The 20,696-nt window shown below is 46.0% G+C and overlaps 1 protein-coding gene across 4 annotated transcripts in view; it reads left to right on the top strand.

The window, feature by feature from the left end:
* The window catches only part of TLL2 (tolloid like 2), a 180,354-nt gene that overhangs the window by 47,597 nt on the left and 112,061 nt on the right, over positions 1-20,696 (top strand). For 3 of the 4 annotated variants that reach the window (XM_078853778.1, XM_073352984.2, XM_073352982.2), the window contains exon 2: positions 14,142-14,252. In XM_078853778.1, coding sequence (XP_078709904.1) covers positions 14,142-14,252 — 111 coding nt within the window. Of the gene's footprint in view, positions 1-8,731; positions 8,844-14,141; positions 14,253-20,696 lie in introns of those variants that run through there. The other variant, XM_073352985.2, reaches the window with a different exon arrangement.

Raw genomic sequence — 20,696 nt, forward strand, 5'->3', positions numbered from 1 at the left:
TTTGGCCAATGTACATGTCAGAGGGGCATTGCTGGCACATGATGGCATATATCACAGTGGTAGATGTGCAGGTGAACGAACCCCTGATGGTGTGGCTAATTTGATTAGGTTGTATGATGGTGTCACTTGAATAAATATGTGGACACAGTTGGTATCAGGCTTTGTTGCAAGGATAGGTTCCTGGGTTAGTGTTTTTGTTGTGTGGTGTGTGGTTGCTAGTAAGTATCTGCTTCAGGTTGGGGGGCTGTCTGTAAGCGAGGACTGGTCTGTCTCCCATGATCTGTGAGTGTGAGGGATAATTTTTCAGGGTAGGTTGTAAATCTTTGATGATGCGCTGGAGAGGTTTTAGTTGGGGGCTGAAGGTGACAGCTAGTGGTGTTCAGTTATTTTCTTTGTTGGGCCTGTCCTGCAGTAGGTAACTTCTGGGTATTCTTCTGGTTCTGTCAATCTGTTTCATCACTTCCCCAGGTGGGTATTGTAGTTTTAAGAATGCTTGATAGAGATCTTGTAGGTGTTTGTCTCTGTCTGAGGGATTGGAGCAAATGCGGTTGTATTGTAGAGCTTGGCTGCAGACAATGGATCGTGTGGTGTGTCCTGGATGGAAGCTGGAGGCATGTAGGTAAGTATAGCGGTCAGTAAGTTTCCGGTATAGGACGGTGTTTATGTGACCATCGCTTATTAGCACAGTAGTGTCCAGGAAATGGACCGCTTGTGTGGATTGGTCTAGGCTGAGGTTGATGGTGGGATGGAAATTGTTGAAATCATGGTGGAATTCCTCAAGGGCTTTTTTTCCATGGGTGCAGATGATAAAGATGTCATCAATGTAGTGCAAGTAGAGTAGGGCCGTTAGGGGACGAGAGCTGAGGAAGCATTGTTCTAAGTCAGCCATAAAAATGTTGGCATACTGTGGGGCTATGCGGGTACCCATAGCAGTGCCGCTGATTTTAAGGTATACATTGTCCCCAAATGTGAAATAGTTATGGGTGAGGACAAAGTCACAAAGTTCAGCCACCAGGTTTGCCATGACATTATCGGGGATACTGTTCCTGACGGATTATAGTCCATCTTTGTGTGGAATGTTGGTGTAGAGGGCTTCTACATCCATAGTGGTCAGGATGATGTTTTCAGGAAGATCACTGATGGATTGTAGTTTCCTCAGGAAGTCAGTGGTGTTTTGAAGATAGCTGGGAGTGCTGGTAGAATAGGGCCTGAGGAGAGAGTCCACATAGCCAGACAATCCTGCTGTCAGGGTGCCAATGCCTGAGATGATGGGGTGTCCAGGATTTCCAGGTTTATGGATCTTGGGAAGCAGACAGAATCTGACATCAGGAATCATAACATTCAAAAACCGGTAGGCGAACACTTCAGCCTACCATCCGATGAAGTGAGCTGTAGCTCACAAAAGCTTATGCTCAGATAAATTGGTTAGTCTCTAAGGTGCCACAAGTACTCCTTTTCTTTTTACTTCAGCCTCTGTGGCCACTCAGTAGAAGATTTAAGGGTGGCAATTTTGCAACAGAAAAGCTTCAGAAACAGACTCCAAGGAGAAACTGCTGAGCTTGAATTAATATGCAAACTAGATACCATTAACTTGGGTTTGAATAGCGACTGGGAGTGGCTGGGTCATTACACATATTGAATCTATTTCCTTAAGTATCCTCACACCTTCTTGTCAACTGTCTAAATGGGCCATCTTGATTATCACAACAAAAGTTTTTTTTTCTCCTGCTGATAATAGCTCATCTTAACTAATTAGCCTCTCACAGTTCGTATGGTAACTTCCAACTTCTCTGTATGTGTCTGTCTGTCTGTCTATCAATCACTATATGTTCCATTCTATGCATCCGATGAAGTGGGCTGTAGCCCACGAAAGCTTATGCTCTAATAAATTTGTTAGTCTCTAAGGTTTCACAAGTACTCCTGTTCTTCTTGCGGATAGAGACTAACACAGCTGCTACTCTGAAACCGGAGTTTTGAATGTAAATCTCCAGCTTTCTTGGGGGACAGGGCATTGTGAAGACTAAAGGGAGAGTTAGGAAGGGTATTGCCTCTTTGTCTAATAACAATCTGTATTTATTTATGGTGCGTCTCATGTAGATGGTTCCCAAAGGCCTTTTATCTTTGATCTTCATCTGGCTTCTGTTCCCATCGTATCTGAGCACCTTACAGTCTTTAGCATCTGTCTCCTGGGAGGTAGGCCAGTGCTATTATCCTCGTTGTACAGGTGTGGAGCCCAGAATAGAACCCAGAACTTCTGAGTCCCAACCCAGTGCTCTAGCCCCTGGACTCTCATTTAACTTTCATAACGTCATGTTGTTCCTGAAGAAAGCTCCCTTGGCTTTTTGAGGTGAATTGGAGAGTAGCGGTGGGAGGCTGGACTGGGATGCAGGAAACTTTCATTTCCAGCTCTTCCGCTGACTTTCTGGGTGACCCTGGGCAAATCCCCTCAGTGTGCCTGTTTCCTTGTCTGTAAAATGGGGGGTATGATGCTGACCTTGTTTGCAAAGCACTCTGAGATCTACTGATGAAAAAGCACGGTGTGGGAGCTAGGGAGCTATGGACCCCAGAAGCTTGGTTTGCCTCGTAAGACCATTTCAAAGGCTGTGACTCACAAGAGGCATTTCAGAGCTGTGCACGTCCTGCCTGTTGTGGTGTGCAGGGTGTTGCGTAACCTTCTCTATCCACTTGGGACAGGACTGGAGCCTGCCTGGAGTTTCTCTCTGGGATTTAGTTCAAAAGAAAGGGAAATATGTAAATAGAAGTGCAGACCAAACTGACAGGTTGTGTCCAGTTTCTGTCTCTCTCCAGCCTCCCCACCTCTGGGTTTTGCCCTCAAAGTTCCATCTCTGGTTCTGTGTCAGTACGTTTGTGGCTGGCTTGGAATAGAGATTCACACCCGTCTCCTCCCAAAGCAGTTTTTCCAGCCTGCTAATTGGTTATTTATATTTAGACATAAATGCCTCACTATGCAGCTAGGAGTTTATGCACTGTGTCCGTATAATGGGAAACGGCTGGCTCCTGCCCAGCAGCCTCTGGGGATGCAACCTTAGAGGTTTTGTTTCTCTATTGAAATCAATAAGAAATGAATGAATATGCCTGAGATTGCAGGAACTAGAAGATCTACAGCAGACTGAGGCTTTAGATTAATTGGCTGCAGCAGCCCTAGCCTGCATTGGTAATATGGGCGCAGTGGCAGTACGTGGCTTTCGTTTGCTGTGCCTTATTATAGTGATGGATGGTAGAGCCTGACTCTGATACACTGCAGAAAAGAACATTTTAAAGTCCCTGGATGCTAGGCCAACACTAAATGTTCCAAAGATCAAGTGTAGTTACCTAGGCTAGGAGGGGGACAAAGTAATGTGAGCTTAAAGCAAATTCTAGTCTTCACATTTCTTATTGTGGGTAGGTTAGAATAAGTGGTGATTTAGGTGGTTAAAGAATAATTCGTTTAACCATCACAAATCCTAAAGGGGGCACTTCTTCCAAGAAAGTTGGCTTTGAAGGAGGTTTTCAGGTCTTCCTGGAATCAGTCGACTTCTGTGTGGCATTTAACTGCATATAACCAAGACAGCAGGCTAGCCTCATATACAAACAGTTCTCCTGCACCTACAGACTTAGAGTGCCAGCTGCAAGACTCGTGGCCCCATGTAATACAACAGGTGAGACCTGTAGTCAAGGTTTGGTGTTTGAAGGAGGATATTGTTGCCTGTGGACCCATTAAGTCAATGCAATCAAACATAACTTCATTTTTTACAATCCTTTAAATGCAAACTGCTTCCCTAAATGCTAAGGGATAGCACATGGAGAGATGTGTATGAACAGAGGGATGAAGACTTTTTCAGTTTGATCCAGAGCCTGGGTTTTACCTTTCATCCATAAGATGCTGAGCTTTCCAGATCAACTTAAACTGTTGACTTAGGGTATGCCATGAAGATAGCGGTAGGGAGGGACCAATTTAAATAGACACTTTGGCATGTTGACGGGTACCTTCATCACAAAGCCCTTTAAAACTCCCTGCATGCACTGCCGGCTTGATGAAGGCTGGCAATCAGCGCACTGTCTGACAGTGAAGGGGAAAGGACGTTTTGGCCAAGGAAGCCAGGTCAAAATCCTTGCTCTTATGAAAGACACCACTGGGCATTGAACGTTCACCCAGGGCAGAGGAGTTTTTAGTTCTGAAAAGTAAGTAAGTTGCATCGACTTGGAAGAATGAAGCAGTGAGTTAACCCAGTTGCAATCTGAGCCTGTGATTAATGGGGCGAAGGATAGCTCAGTGGTTTGAACATTGGCTTGCTAAACCCAGGGTTGTGAGTTCAATCCTTGAGGGGATCTGGGGCAGAAATTGGGGATTGGCCCTGCTTTGAGCAGGGGGTTGGACTAGATGACCTCCTGAGGTCCCTTCCAACCCTGATATTCCATGATTCTATGATTGGACATTCAGTATTCCAAACCTGACGCTTAAACCATTGAGCCACGCCACTTCACTTAGGGCTTGTCTACACAATCTGCAAGCTGGGGTGCGAATCTAGCATACAGTAGCCTGTTGCAGACTAGCAGTCCCCGTATACCTGTCTGATGCTCACTGACTGTTTGTTAGAGCACCTTGATCTAGTCCTAGCTAATGAACTGTTAGCAGGCATGTGTCAGTAGGGTGCTCCTGGACGGTTACAACACAGCAAGCTAGTGTGGACTAGATTCACACCCTGGTTTGCTGCTGTCTAATTGTTTGAAGACAAGCTCTAAACTTTGAGCTGTCATACCACAGTGTGTGGACATACCACAGTAATTTTCTTTCTTACGAAGAAGCCACAGTGCAAGTGGTCAGTCATTGGAGTCCATAGGGGGAGTTGCTTTCCTGAGTACAATATGGGCTCTCTGCACTTTCTAAACCCTTCTAGACTTGCTCTCCACACCCTGGAATGGATTATGTAGTTGACCAGACTGGAGTCACAACGATTCACAAGAATCCTTCTTCCTTTTTCATGTCTGTAAAGACTAAGAGGCAGCAAGCAGCAGGAAAGTTCTGAATATTAAAAAGGCCTAGATCTTCTTTCTGCTAACCTAATGATGGCAGACAATATAATCCATGCCACTGAATAGCACCGTTCTCAGCTAAAATAACACAGCATTCAGCCAGGGGAGAGCATGTATTGTTCCTTAAAGCGGGTCATTGTATATCCTCAGATGCCTGATCGCAGCATTGGACAAATCCAGGCATGAGAAGCTCGTTCATTAACACATTGTCATCTTTCACAAAAGTGTTTTATCGAGTGCCAACTGGAATGAATGCTAATTCCGGCCTGATCCTGTGGTGTTAGGATAAATAGTTTCCCAGTAGGGGGCGTTGTAGTAGGATTATGTATAGGAATTTAGAGATCTCCACATTCGGAAGTGCATGATGAGAGAGCACAGTCTATGTGGAGAAGGAATAATACCTGAATGTAGCTTTCTCTTTGCTCCTTCTCTCTATGCTTGAGCACTGAACAGCCGTGCTGCGCACCCACCACGTCCAGTCGACTCAGAGGGAGTTGAGGAAGCTCAGCGTCTGGCCCCTTTGCTTCCAAAGTACTCATTTGGTGTCCTCCTTTTTCACCAGGTTTCTTGGGCCCTTTGCTTACTTATTTTTGGGCTTTATTCTTCCTGTCTGCACAGTGATTTCTTTTTGTTTGTTTTTTTTTTAACCAGGGGAATTTTTCAGCCCACTCATCCAAAATCATTGTCCTCTTATTCCTGAGTTGGTGGCGTTTGCACAGATCATCAGCAGAAATATCAGCTGGGTGCTTTGGTTCAGTGAGTGACCAACACACTCGTGACATATGGAGGCCCTTGGCAAAGGGCTGTCTTAGTTGCTAGTTTATTTTAAAAAATGCAAGAGGATTAGCACTAGTGAAAGATAGTGACAGCCCTGAAAATTTTTGTCCTTTATGTGTCCATAGTATTAAGAGCTGTATAATGGAAGCCAATTGCTGTGCACCACACTAACTTGATTGGTCTGACATACTTATGAACAATGTTATATTATGTGCCAGTCGATGGCACTCTTTATATTGACCATGTACATACACCCACATAAGCAGGGTCCTCTTTTATATAAACCCCTGTAACGCACACAGCAGGGGTAGCGTAGGCAATGGCATGGCAATCTTTGCTTGCACTGTTCTGCTCTGGGGCCACCACCTCTAGGAATGAGAGATGAGTTCAAAGTGTGTCTGTTTTTTTGCCATGTATGTGAAGTTTTGGGGGGGTTGTATTGGCGGTGCGCATGACTGATTTTTAATTGACAGGTGCACAATATAGATCAGTGTGTATGGGGGGAAATTAATGCTGAAAAGTCCACTGCAATTAAATCCTGCTCTCACTATCTCCTTTAGACCTGTTTCTGCCAAAGAAATTGCACTGGAGTGTATCTCAATAATAACCACCCAGTTCTTACGGCGCTTTCGTCACTAGCTCTCAAAGTGCTTGCGTATCGTTATCCCCATGTTACAGATAGGGACACTGATATGCCCAAGGTCACACAGCAGTTCAGTGGCAGAGCCACAAATAGATTCCAGAGCCATTGTGATCACCTGGTCCGACCTCCTGTATAACACAGACCAACTCTTGAGTCCCATTCCGGTGCTCTATTGACTAAGACGCAATGTTTTGAATGAGGAGCCCGCTGCAGCTGTGAGGTGCTGAAACTATAGAGAGGCAGCATGCCCTGGTGCACACAGAACTGCCCTGGCACTTGAGACCTGGGTTCCGTTCCTGGCTCTGTCACTGATCTTCTCTGGAACGCAGGAATGGGCAATCCCTTCTTTTTCCCTGCGCCTCTGGGACCCTCTCTAACTCGGTCATGTCTATTGGGATTGTAAGTTCTTGGGGCAGGAACTGTCTCCTACTCCGTGTTGGGACAATGCTAGTGCAATAGAGCCCTGATGTCAGCTGGGGTTATACACACTTCTGTAATGCAAATTAATAAAGCCCCAGTCTCAGTTGGGGCTTCTGTGTGTTACTGAAATACGTTAACAAGACGAGAGGTAGGTGAAATAGTTGTAGCTAATGATTTGCTTGGTGGATTTAGTGCTTTCTTTCAGTTCACGAATTGTGGAAACAGACTTTGATCTTCATCAGTTTACTTTGAACCTGTATGAGTTTATTGGGTGGTTCCCAAAGCATGTCTGTCTGTGTGGCTCATAGTGTGTGTGACTGGTCACTTGAGTGACGTTTAGTGTGTTTGCTCCCTGATCGAATGACCGAAACGTCTGTAAACTGCAGGAAGGAAATGTGAGGAGACAACTACACTAGAGAGCTTATAGTGGAAGCTGCATTGCTGTAAGCTCTCTAGTGTAGCTGCTCTAAGCTGACAGCAGAGAGCTCTCCCGTCGGCTTGCTTACTTCAGCCCCCGCGAGCGGCGGTAGCTATCTGGGCAGGAGGAAGAAGCTTTCCCACCAGCAGAGTGCTGTCCACACTGGCGCTTAAGTTGGCATGAGTTCTATTGCTTGGAGGTGGCTAATTCACACTCCTGAGTGACATAACTTATGTCCACTTAAGCCTGGAGTGGGCAAACTTTTTGGCCCGAGGGCCACATCGGGGTTGCGAAACTGTATGGAGGGCCCCCCGAAACAGCCTGGCCCCTGCCCCTATCCACCCCTCCCACTTCCCACCCCCTGACTGCCCCCCTCAGAACACCTGATCCATCCAACCCCCCCACCTGCTCCTTGTCCCCTAACTGCGCCCCAGGACCCCACCCCCTATCCAGTCCCCTGACTGCTCTGACCCCTATCCACACCCCGCCCCCTGACAGGCCCCCAGGGACTCCCACGCCTATCCAACCACCTCCCTGTCCCCTGACTGCCCCCTGGAACCCTCTGACCCTTATCCCCACCCCCTTACCATGCTGCTCAGAGCAGCAGGAGCTCGCAGCTTGGCCCCAGCGGTGGGCCAGAGCACAGACGGTGCAGCGAGCTGAGGCTGCGGGGGAGGGGGGATAGCAGGGGCGGGGCTACCGTCCCTGGCTGGGAGCTCAAGGGCCAGGCCTTAGTTTGCCCACCTCTGACTTAAGCTGTCATGTAGTCATGGTCTTTAAAGAGATTCCAAGACAGTTGTGCAAGCACTTCTACTTTTGCAAATAAAACCCCTGTAACCATGAAGCTGTATTTATTATGAAGTGTCTGAATTTGACCTGTTTTTCTTTTTTTCCAGTTGTTGTTGGTTGTTTGCTTTGTTGGTTTCTTGGTTTTTTCCCATTTTTTTTGTTTTGTTTTTTGTTGAAACTTTCAGACTTTATCAAAATGTTTCCTCTACCAAAAACCTGTTTCTAGGTAAATGAGCGATTATGTTAATGGTTTGTGGGGGGGGAGGGGGAATGATTTTTTTTTAAATATGAGGCACAATTCTTTACAAAAAAAGAAAAAAAAATAGCTGTTGAAAATTTGTTGAGGAAAACTCATAAAAATTCCAACCTGCACTACTTAAAAAGCAAACTTTCTCACTCAGAACAGTTGCAGAAGAAAAGACCAACAGGAAAAACAAAGGGTCAGAGAGGTATGTTCTGTTAACCAACAGGTGCTGGTTACTGATTGCAGGGGCAGAGGAAGTGGAATGACAAGCTAGAGAAGCTTCTTGTTCTGATGATGTAGCTTGGGATTGAAACTGGTTAAGAGCCATGCATGTTAGTTACTGTGAGTAAAGTACGGGATGTTAAGGAACTCACATGCTTTGGATGTGAGTGAAACTTATAGGGAAACAGCTCTGCTTTTCTCTGAATAGGAGGATTTATTTTCATCTTCCATCAGTGCAGCATCGCTGCAGCCTATGCCAGCTGTGATACTGCTATTGAGTGCTGCGCACAATGAAGGTATGAATAAATGTGTAGAACATGTTCAGACCGAGACCTCTACCAAAAAGGAAACTGCTTGAAAAGCTGGGAAGAAAAAGCTTAACTATCTCATGTCACCTGGCTTAAATTGGCATCCACATGAATTGATTGCAGGTTAGAAATTTTTTTTTTTTTTTTTTAAACAAAAGCTAGTACATTGTTGCAATTAATGTTGTAGTCTGTACCTGTGTGTAATTTGGAGCCTGCTCTTGGCAAAAAGTCAGTTTGAGAGATGTGGGTTAATAAGCTTCTTTTAGTCTGCTGTTTTGCTCTCTGAATTTCTTGGGAAATCTTCCTGTTAAATTTAAAGCAAGAATTTTTGGGTGCTTTTGAGATGCTTCATACAACTCATGTGCTGACAGGTTTGGAACTTGTTGTAACCTCTTAGAAAAAAGGACCTGGCCTTTACTCAGGGACAGCTCCCTGCAAATGCCTGAACAAACAGAAGAGCGACTGGAAATAAATGTTGGAGCAATTCTGCTTTTGTCGCAGGCCGTTTTTCAGAATCATGCACGACTTCAGAGCAAAACAAATTCCTTCGCTGGGGCTGGAGGAACTTCCTGCCTGGGGATATAGAATAACATGGAAAATGCAACAGTGGTGTTATGTAAATCCATGGCCTGGCCTCATCTTGAATCTCGTGATTGGTGCTGATTGCCTCCTCTAAGAGACAAAATAACACACAGCAGAAATAGGAAAGTTCTTGAGAAAGAGTTGATGAAAATAATTGGAGCCAATAGCGGCCTCCGTATGTTTTGTGAAATTAGGGGGGAAGATAGGGTTGTTTGGTTGGAAAAGAGGGTGGAAATAGAGTAGAGGTGAATAAAATTGTGGTTCAGTGGATTGGGATTGGGAGTCAGAGGGCCTGGGTTCTGTTCTTGACACTAACCCTGCTATGTGACTTTGGGCAAGACCTTAACCTCAGTTTCCCCATCTGTAAAATGGGGATGATACTTGTGTCTTTTGAGCTGTATGGATGAAAAGTGCCCATGTAAGGGGGGGGTATTAAAATAAAGAGTGGAGTGGACTGGGCTCCCTAGGAGCTCCTGTAAACAAAGAATGAGGGCACTTACTGTAATTAAAAGGCAATTTCAAGTAGATAAAAGAAAATTGTTTGGGGTTTTGAAGTAGTGCAGCAGAGTAAATTGAAACAAACAAATACTAAGAATAGCTAAGGAGAGGAGACCTGGAGCACAAGGAATGTCTTTTTTGTGGCATAAGAACTCCCCTGTGGAACACTCTAATGCAGGATGTTGGACTGTTCCAAGTGATTTAGTGACACTCCAAAAAAGATGAACAATTTATATGAATCACAGTTTCTGCCAGTACAGTATCTAAGACACATGTTGCAAAGGCTAGACATCTTGCTTTCTTCATTTGTGCTTGGTAGAGACCCCAGCTGAGAGTGAGGCTGTTTCACTGTGGTAGGTGCTGTACAAACATAGATCCTGACAGTCGTTATTGGGAGGAGCTTACAATGTAAACAGACAAGACAGAATTATTGGCGCCATTATGCAGATGAGGAATTAAGGTGCCTGGATTAAAATGACTTGCCTGAGGTCACACTAGAAGTCTGTGGTAGAGCTGGGAATTGAACCCAGGTCTCCCCAGTTCTTGTCTAGAGGTTTGGCTACAAGCCCGTCCTTCATCCACTTACTCTTTTGGGGAATAAGCTAGTTACCAGTTGGGGACAGGAAAGGCCTTAGTTAGGGATTGGGGCCCCTCCCCCAGAGATCTGACCATCTAAGTAGAATAGCTGTATTTTGTAGTTGTTGACTTTCTGTGAAGCATGCATTGTTCTTTACTGTTGGAAAGAGGAGATACCTGATGGGATGGGCCGTTGATCTGTCCCAGGATGGCAGGACTGCAAGAGGATGGATTGCTGAGCTGCATTGCGTGGATCAATCTGGGAGCACTGGGGTGTGCTGTGCCGAAAGCTCGTGTGGCCAGTGCTTTGATGATGCTGGGCTCCAGCCCTTCATCCTGAGGATGGACAGTCACTCTGTTCATAATGTCTGACTTTGTGGGCTGATCTATGTTATGAGGAGAAACTTCAAAGTTTTCTGTAAGTTCCAGCTAGCTCTGCTTGTTGCCTTGCAAAGCTTGTTGGCCTTGCAAAGCAGCAAAGCTTGCTTGACTGGCTGTGATTTGACACTGTTCTAGCTGGTTACACATTATTTATGCTGTGTTAGGCATTGGGTTGTATTTACTTAGCGTGTCAGCTCTTTGGGACAGAGGTTGTCTTTTTGTTCTGTGTTTGTACAGCACCTAGCACCAGGGGTCGTGGGCCATGACTGGCATTCCTAGGTACCACTGAAACACAAATAATAATGACTAGCAAATGATGTAGATGAGATTCTGTTGCTTGTGACCTGTTTGATTGAGTTTGTGGTACGTAGCTTACAAAGGAAAGGAGCAGAGGCGAAAATGGGTTTTTTTTGAAACACTCACTGAAATTTTGGTTTCCTTAACTTGATTTCTCAACTAATTACACTGTCATTTTGTTTGGAAACAAAAATGTGTCCTCAGGTTTGTTTGGTTTTTTTGGTTCCTCCCCCCGTCCCACACCTTGGTCTCTTCCCCTTTTTTCCATTGGAAAAAGGGCCAGGAGAGGGCCAACCCCCTGACAACTTTCATATTGAATCATTTATTCAGAAATGAAAAATTCCAGGTAAATTTTTGAATGAAACAAACAAACAAAAAAGTATGAGAAACCTGTGGAAAATATTTACATTCCCTCTAGTGCTGGCTGAAAAATGTCTCGTTATCACAGTATTACAGTGTGGGAGGGCGGGACCTGGGACACAGGTGAAGGAACTCACACAGCGAATCTGTGGCCGAGTCAGGAAATGCTTGGCAGCTCCATAGGGTGGAGTCTGAGATGATTTTGGCCGAGGGAAGGGGGCAAACTGGGATGCTGTGTCTGGCGGTTCGTGATAACGGGGAGAGAAAGATCATCTCTTTTGGGATAGCTTTTGGTCTCCTCAGCTTACAGGGCAGCTGGTGTAGAGGCCAACTACCACCCATAGTGCAGTTAAAGTTCCCTTTGATTAAGAGGGGAGGGTTCGCTTAATGGTCTAATCACCAGCGGTCAACTTCTGTTTGCCTTACAAGTATAGTCCCATTGACATCAGTGAGAGCAGGAGTTGGTCCTAGACTCAGTGCAGTCACAGGTTCAAATCTAAACAGGGGACAACACATCCTCTTCTCCTTCTCAAGCAACTGAGCTCCACTCAGCATAGGGGGTTGGGGTGTCTCATTTGAGTCTCTAAAAGCCACAGTCCTCTCTGCTCTGTGGGACTTTCCTATAAGAAGGAGGTTTGGACAAAGAATGGCTTCTCCTCCCGCTGATGTGCCCTGAAAAGTTTTTGGTTGCTGCCCTCTGCCCCAGAAGTAGCTGTGTGCAAGTTTAAGGGCTTTTGGATGGAAGGGGCTATACAGATGTGAACTGCTCCTGTTTGTTAATCAAGTAAAGTCAGTCACTCATTTCTGTGTCCCGTTGCATAATTTCTGTCCTTTTGTTCCTTGGCTATTCTGATCTCTCAGGAAATTCGCTTTATTTTCAGCTGTGTGGCTTTTTTCCCTGCCAATTACATTTTAAAGGGAGATTTAAAATATAAAAATTGTATTTGGGGGGAAATCCCTTACCCAAGTTATCATATATTTAAAAAACTAAACTTTTTTTCTATATATCTTTTCACTCATTCTAATGTTGGGGTCCTTTTTGATTTCATGTGGTCTTGGCAACAAAGCTGGAGTGGTCAGTGAAGCATGATGTCCTCTGGGCCAAAGGCACTGACTTCTCCTCTTTTCCGTGGGTGCTCAACCCCTTGCTCTGCCCCTGGCCCCACCCCCCACTCCACCCCTTCCATGAGGCCCTGCCTCTTCCTACCCCTTCCCCGCCCCATTCCAACCCCTTCCCCCAAGTCCCCACCCCCTCCCTGCCCCTATTCCAACTCCTTCCCCAAATCCCTGCCCCAGCCCCACCTTTTCCCAACCTCCTCCCCTGAGTGTACCACATTCCCGCTCCTCCTCCGCCCCGCCCCCCGAGTGTGAAAACAGCTGTTTGGCGACAGCTGGGCAGGAAGTGCTGGGAGGTAGGCGGAGGAGCACGGACATGGCGCCTGGGGAGGAGGATGTGGGACAGGAGGGGAGCTTGGCTGTTGGTGGGTGCAAAGCACCCACCAACTTTTCCCCATGGGTGCTCCAGTGCCTATGCTCTGGACACTAGCACAGTTTGGTTGTTTGTGTTTTCCATGCTGCAGGGAACCTTTTTCAATTATGCAAACACTTGCATTAAATTGACGGTGGTGGGGCGGGGGAGAATCAAGCCTTTCTAGTGACAGCAAGTCAAGTTCACCCCTTGTATAACTTCTTGACTTTAGTGGAATTACAGCTGGGATGAATTTGCCTCATTATTTTCTTATTTAATCTTTTGTTTTATCATTAACATACACAAACTTTCCATGCAAGTACTAACAAATCTTATTCAAAACCTGTGTTCTCTTTAAAAAAGCCATTTGTGTTTGATCAACCTCCTCTCATTATCTGTGTGTTTCTTTGGTTGAAATTCCAAAAATGGTAACTGTACATCACAAAGTCATCTTGATTCTAATCTGGCTGTCATTTTTTCCATGGAAAGGATTTCATAGGCTTTATTTCTCCATGTCACAAACGTTGAGGGATCTGTCCTGTTTTATTATTTTTATGGCACCTGTCTTAAACTCCAGGCTTTTAACAAAATTAAAACTCTCTAGAAATTGCAAGCTGGACCCAATTACAAAACTCCCCCTACAAAACTCCACTTTACAGTATCTGGTGCAAGTTGTTAACACACAGTTCAAATCTAAATCTGAGCTGCAAACTGGCTGACATTTTCCCTTTTTAGCTGGGGGAAATGCCGGTTAATTGCCCCAGTTGTAGAGTGAGATGTGGATAAAGGGCGAATTGTACCACTTAAGCCCCTGGTTTGGAGCCAGCAATAAAACAAAGGAGGGCATGAGGAATCCTAGCTATTCAATTCCTTTGACTCCATTCTGGTTATTCAGCAAAAGTGGCTTAATTTAAACATTGTATCTGGCCTCCATTAGTCTGACGGTTCCAGCCTCATTTGAAAAGCTGGTGTCATTTATGACCTTTTCCCAGTCCCTACCATCTTTCAGTCCGCAGGGGTAATTCTGGTTGCAATGTGGACCATATACAGTCCTTTATAGGACTGACAATTGTCTTCCAAAACAGAGCTGAACTAACTGTAATTTATTTTGCCTTTGTCTCCAGCTGCCTTCTGGGGAGATATTGCTTTAGATGAAGAGGACTTGAAGCTGTTTCAGATAGACAGAACTATTGATTTAACAAAGCATTTGAATGAGAATACAAGACACACTACAGGTAAGTGCAGTTAATATGAGAGACAATGCCTTATTTACATAGGCTTTATTGCAAGAGTAGATCTGAAGAAGCAGCCCCTCAATCTCATTTGCTAAGGATGGGCATGATCCTGCAGCCGTTGAAATGCATGGGCAGTTTTGCTGCTTATTCCAATCAGAGGAGGATTGGACTCTGCACCATTATGAAAACTCATGTCAAGAATTCTCATTGGTAGGTGTCTTGACCCCAACTCTCATTGGTCCTTACAGGTTCTGTGGCTGTATGCTGGCTTGGGCGTCTGTGCTCAGAAGGTTCCGTGAAGGGCATGGGGGAGAAATCCTTGAGCTCAGAGACTTGGGAAAAGGGTTCCCCAATTTCTATACCCCAGTCTCCTAAACACAATTCTTCTCCTCATCAGGCCTGTGCACATTCCTGCTTTCCTCACATCCCCTTCTCCTGATGATGCTTCCCCCTCCACATTTCTTAATTTGCCATTTCTGCGGTGTGCATATCTCAATGCGGCAGTTCCCCCAGCAAACCCTGCAGGAAGGCTGAAGTTGGACCGTCTCATACAGCTGATGATCAGTTCCAGACCCATCTCTCTCCTTGCATGGCCCTTATCGCTGTAGTCTCTAGGCGCCTGCTTTTCTAAAACGAGGGCACCTCAGCACTCCAGCACTAGCAGGGCTGTTTTCAGTCCTTACTGCTTGTGGGGAGCTCCGTGCTATTGTGAGAGAAAGGTCACTCCTGGGGGAATTCTGCACACAATATTTTAAAACTCTGCCAATTTTGTCAAAATAATACTATATAATCATGCCAGTTTCAATTATTTTGGTAATTTATTAAAAAATACTGGTCAGCGAGTATGTCTGTAACAACACAGACACACACACACACAAATTCTCCCAGGAGTAGAGAGTTAAAGAAACCCCTACGACAATCCAGTTCCTCCTTCTCTGCCCCCTTCTTCTCTCTCCCCCGCCCCTCGAGCCCAGCCAAGGCAGGGGCAGACACTCACCCTTCTTCCCCCTAGAGCCCAGCTTGGGGGGGGGGGTTCAGACACTCCCCTCCCCCCAGAGCCCAGCCATGGAGCCCCCTCAGCTCAGACACTCACACCCCCTACCCCTCAGAACCAAGCTGTGCCCCCCCACAGCCCACTCACACCCATTCCCCTCATAGCCCAAGAGTACTGAGTGGAGGAGGCAGAACATGCCTACCCTCCCCTCCTCCCACACTTCTGCCACCAACATAGCTAGTTAGACTGTTAGGCAGGCACTTTGTACTGCAGCATAGCAGGAATAGCATCCATTTTGTCAATTTCTCCCAGTTAGTGTCCCTATCCTGGTTCTCCTTATTACTCAACACATTAATCATAGGTTACGGATTGGTAGAAGAGCATTCCTGCTGTGAGGCATGACTGGAGGTTTGCCTGCAAAGCAAACCATTGTAAGTGGTGAACCTGGGCAGATGACAAGTAGATTTTAGAGGAGAAGGTGGGGGCTCTGTTTGCCACAATCCTATTTTTAAGCTGCTTGGGCTAGATGCTGCTAGGGTATTAGTGGAACAAAGCAGATGTGGCACTTGGCTGTGCTAGTGTCCGGTTGGGGGCTTTTCTATTGATACTGTGCTGTTTGCATTTGATTTAAAAAAAAAAAAGGGGGGGGGGGAAATGTGACAATAGCCACTGCAGCGAGTGGATGCTGATCCTGGCCAGGTGACAGGGGTGTTGAGCTTCTGTAACCCTCATCTGTCATGTGACAGGGGTACTGGTCTGTTGTGACTTCCAACTCATGTCAAGTGGCTGGGGCCTGGTAATAAAGACCAGTCTTACACCAGCGCTGCTGTGTTCCATTTGTTTATTACAAGGGGCAGGGCCAATGTACGATAGAGCACTCCAGGATTGGTGAATGGGGAGTGTGACATCACTCCATTGGTCCCACCCACCTCAACATTCATTAATCCCTGCATCCCCATTAGTGCAGATTAGTAAATTTTGTGAGTTTTCTAGTGGGTTTATTTTGTTTTGCTTCTGTGCTGAGCACATAGGAGCCAGTCTGTATCCGCCCCAGAGAGTTACAAATCTGACAGGCTGTGGGTTCTTTACAGTGGGTGAAGGGGCTGATTCTTTGTATTTTGGGCTTGCTCCTCCCTTGAGGGAATTGAAAGAGGGTGGTCCACTTGAGGAGGGTGAATGACTGTGAACTGGCGAGGGGGACTCTATTGTGGGAGAGTCCGGTTCTGGGCTTTTTCTTTCTAGTGGGAAGAATGTGACCTCTGTGCAGAAACAGCCCAAGATGTTTTATGAATGGGGCCCCTTGGATTATAACATTTCCAAGTTTCCTAAAACTGCTAATCGGATTAGTTGTCTCGAGGAGGAAGTACTTAATACATATATACAGACACCCGGCCTCTTCATATCAGAGAGCTGCAGCCCTGAACAAGCTACCAGGCCCTGCATTCTGCTGTCCCTGGAGTTCCTTCTCCCAGAAGATGTTTTTTGGCTGGGGGGAAAAATGTGCAATTGGTGATTGTTGGGCATGTTTTATTTTCCTCTGCCCCGCTGTCAGGTGATTGATGGGGACTGCAGTTTCCAAGTTCCTATCGATAGTGAAGTAGCTCTTTAATTAAAACATGATCTTTCTGATTATAGAGCCTCATAACAGTCATGTATCAGCTCTGCCTGACATGGATTGCAAGCCAGCCTGTGTCCACCACTCTTGAAGATTTACCATTCTAACCCCACCCCTTTAGATTCCAGAACAGAATGCTGCTGCCTGTCGTGTGTGTGTCAAGAGACACAGCCATATCACCCTCCACTGGGAAGGAAGGGTGGCCTAGTGCAGTGGTTTTCAGCTTGTGGACTGCTTGCAGCCCAATCAGCACACAGTGTGGCCCATGTGACATCCTCAGGGCCATGCAGGTAGTATATCTATTGTGTGCATGCAGCCCACATAACACACGCAGCTGTATAGGTGGCCCACAACGGTTGAGAACCACTGGCCTAGTGCATGTGGCACTAGACTGGCCCCTCAGGCCACCGGCTTCCTGCACAACCATAAGCAAGTCACGTAATCTGTCCTGTGCCTGCATTCCCCATTTGCAGCATTGCCAGCCCCATGCATTCATAAGTCATGAGCCACAACTCCAAAAATGATGAGACTACCTTAAAAAACCATGAGATATCGTGACAGGGTTGGAGAGACCCCCCTCCAGTGCGGGGCGAGTGCGCCCCATGTCCCTTAGGGTGTAGGGGTGGGGCATATGTAACCTGCATCTATGCCTCCGTAGCCAGAGTCAATATACTCAATCCTGTTAGTAGGGCAATGAGGCCTAATGGCCAAAGTCAATAGATTTTCTCCAGTTGGCAGCACAGTAAGACCTAGCGGCCAGAATCCATAGATTCACCCCTCTTAGCAGGGCAGTAAGGTTGAGTGGCCCAAGTAAATGTATTTGCCCATGTTAGCAGGGCAGTAAGGCCAAGTGGCCAAAGTCAATAGATTCGCCCCAGTCCATAGGGCAGTAAGGCCCAGTGGCCTCACTTGGGGAAAGGGGCCAGCATGCACAAAAAGGGTGGGTGGTGGTGGCCTGGCTAGGGGGGCCTGGGCCCTCCGTCTCCACCAGGCTCCAGCCCAGGGCTCTGGTAGTGGCGGGAGTGTGCGCCAGTAAGTCAACAGGGGTTCTGACCGAAACACGCTGACTCAAAATTCCAGTTCACCACCTGGGCCACTATCTAATTCCCCTGGGCTGCTTCCTACCATGGTTCCCACTGGATGTCTGCTATCTCCAGGCTCCCTGGTCTGCGCTGTCCCTGGCGACTCTGGACTCTGTGGAGCCTCCGTGGGTACCCTGACACCTGCCTGAGTTGCGGCGTCTCTGGTTTCCATGGCCTCGGTCTTTGGCTGATCCTTGGCTGGAGCCTGCAGCTTGATTCCTTCCTCTCCGGTGGTCAGCCCCAATGGAGCTGAGCTGCTCCCTTTTACGCTAGTGCATTTGGAGCATGCTCAGTAGAGTTGAGGGGATGTGGCTTCCTCAGCCCAGAATGTAGGGTTAACCCTTCCCTGTCACTGATGTTAATACAATGATAGTTTGGATTTATTTTGTCATCTGGTTTCTGAGTGAACACCCTTAGGGTGTTCTTGGGTCACTAATTGTGAGTTTTTCTCAGCAACCGCGAGAGTTAGGAGGTTACTTCTTAAGAATGAAATCTGAGATTCTCTTGCAATCTCTTGGCTCTAGCAGCTGGACTTTAAGAAATAAACCAAATATTATGAGGCTTATGGTAAAATCCTGAGAGCTGGCAACACTGCATCTGTAAAAGGAGGATAATGGTTCCCTACTTCTCTGGGATGTTGAGGGTAAAATCCATTAGGGAGAAGGCATTTTTGTACTCCAGTGAATGGCTCAGAATACAGTACAGTTCAGTGTTCCCATCTCTTAGTTTGAATAGCCTCCATTGTCTGTCAATACTGTGTCTCTCTCCTCCTTTTCATTCTCTATTCATCTAGCACTGGCTTTACACAAACTGCCTACTTTTGGTTCAAGAGCATTCTCCTCTGCAGCTGCCATCTTACATCTTCCAACTCTCTCCTCCACTTCTGATTTCCACTTAGAACTTCTCTTCTTGTCTGAATTTCTCTGTCATGACTGAACCCTTTAACGTAATCAGTCTTTAATTTAACACAGTGACTTGGCACAGTCCTGTAATTTATACCATATACCATCTGCTGCCCTGGATTACTTAAATCCTTTTGGGATATAGGGCCTTATCTGGCAACCTTAACTCACCGACATAGTCTTGTTTGTTTCAACAGAGCTACCTTTGTGAGGATTACTCACATGAGTAAGAGTTGTAGGTCTGAGCCCACAGCTTTGTATAGTTTCACACAAGCTAAGTATTGTGTTCTTTTATTTATTAGTAAAAGTCAGACTTTCCAAACACCGCTGAGAAGGACGGCAGAAGCAAGGTGCCTGCTTCAAGCTAAACATCTTAGCCATGCATTTTGCCACGAACATTTTTAGGTGTCTACACGCTGACTTCTATCAGCCCAGCTTAAGTGTTTTAGAATGCAGAGCCTTGAGAATATTTGCCAACAGCAGAGATTAATTCTGTATCAGAGTGATGAAATACATTCTTGTAATAGGAATGTCATGATCGGAAACCACCAATTAATTATTTGATATCTTATCCAACCCATGGAGACCGTTGCAGACTTCACTCCAACATCTGTTCCAAAGTGCTTTGTTTGGTCAAATCTTAAATGGCTCCTGTAGTGGGACTGTCGTATTCCAGTCTGCTGCATTTCACCATAAGATATTTTTCTTACTATTCAACCTCAGTTCTCTTGTTTTTTTGCATTGTGTGCATCTATTCTGAAGTGTGACTGTAAATTGCTATTTTGGAGTTAGAAAAGGAGTACTTGTGGCACCTTAGAGACTAACCAATTTATTAGAGCATAAGCTTTCGTGAGCTACAGCTCACTTCATCAGATGCATATCGTGGAAACTGCAGCAGACTTTATATATACACAGAGAATATGAACCAATACCTCCTCCCACCCCACTGTCCTGCTGGTAATAGCTTATCTAAAGTGATCATCAGGTGAGCCATTGCCAGCACAAATCCAGGTTTTCTCACCCTCCACCCCCCCCACACAAATTCACTCTCCTGCTGGTGATAGCCCATCCAAAGTGACAATGTGTAAAGAGTTGTCACTTTGGATGGGCTATCACCAGCAGGAGAGTGAATTTGTGGGGGGTGGGGGGTGGAGGGTGAGAAAACCTGGATTTGTGCTGGAAATGGCTCACCTGATGATCACTTTAGATAAGCTATTACCAGCAGGACAGTGGGGTGGGAGGAGGTATTGGTTCATATTCTCTGTGTATATATAAAGTCTGCTGCAGTTTCCACGATATGCATCTGATGAAGTGAGCTGTAGCTCACGAAAGCTTATGCTCTAATAAATTGGTTAGTCTCTAAGGTGCCACAAGTACTCCTTTTCTTTTTGCGAATACAGACTAACACGGCTATTACTCTGAAACCTATTTTGGAGTTGTGTGTTTATTCTGGCTGTGACTGCAGATCAAATCTGATCTATTTACATATGAAAATATTTTTTTCACCTCACTGCCATCTTGGAAACCTCATGTGGGCTTGCTGTTACTTATTGTCGTCGACAGCTGAATTATTACTAATGGTCCTGCAGGCCTCTGTGTCGCCTGTCCAAGCCCATTGCCCTCAGTGAATTTTCACAGGTGTAACTGGCTAGAACTTAGTAGTGTCTTCTGTTAAGGGTGAGCAAGAAGGATCCAGCTCCTTTCAGGTTGCCAACTTTCTGCTCGCACAAAACCCTTACCCTGCCCCCTGCCCCACCCCTCCTCTGAGGCCCCCCCCCACTCACTTAATCACCCCCTCCCTCTGTCACTTGCTCTCCCCACCCTCACTCACTTGCTCATTTTCACCCGGCT

Source organism: Lepidochelys kempii, chromosome 7 (assembly GCF_965140285.1).
Source record: "Lepidochelys kempii isolate rLepKem1 chromosome 7, rLepKem1.hap1, whole genome shotgun sequence".
Classification (NCBI taxonomy): domain Eukaryota; kingdom Metazoa; phylum Chordata; order Testudines; family Cheloniidae; genus Lepidochelys; species Lepidochelys kempii.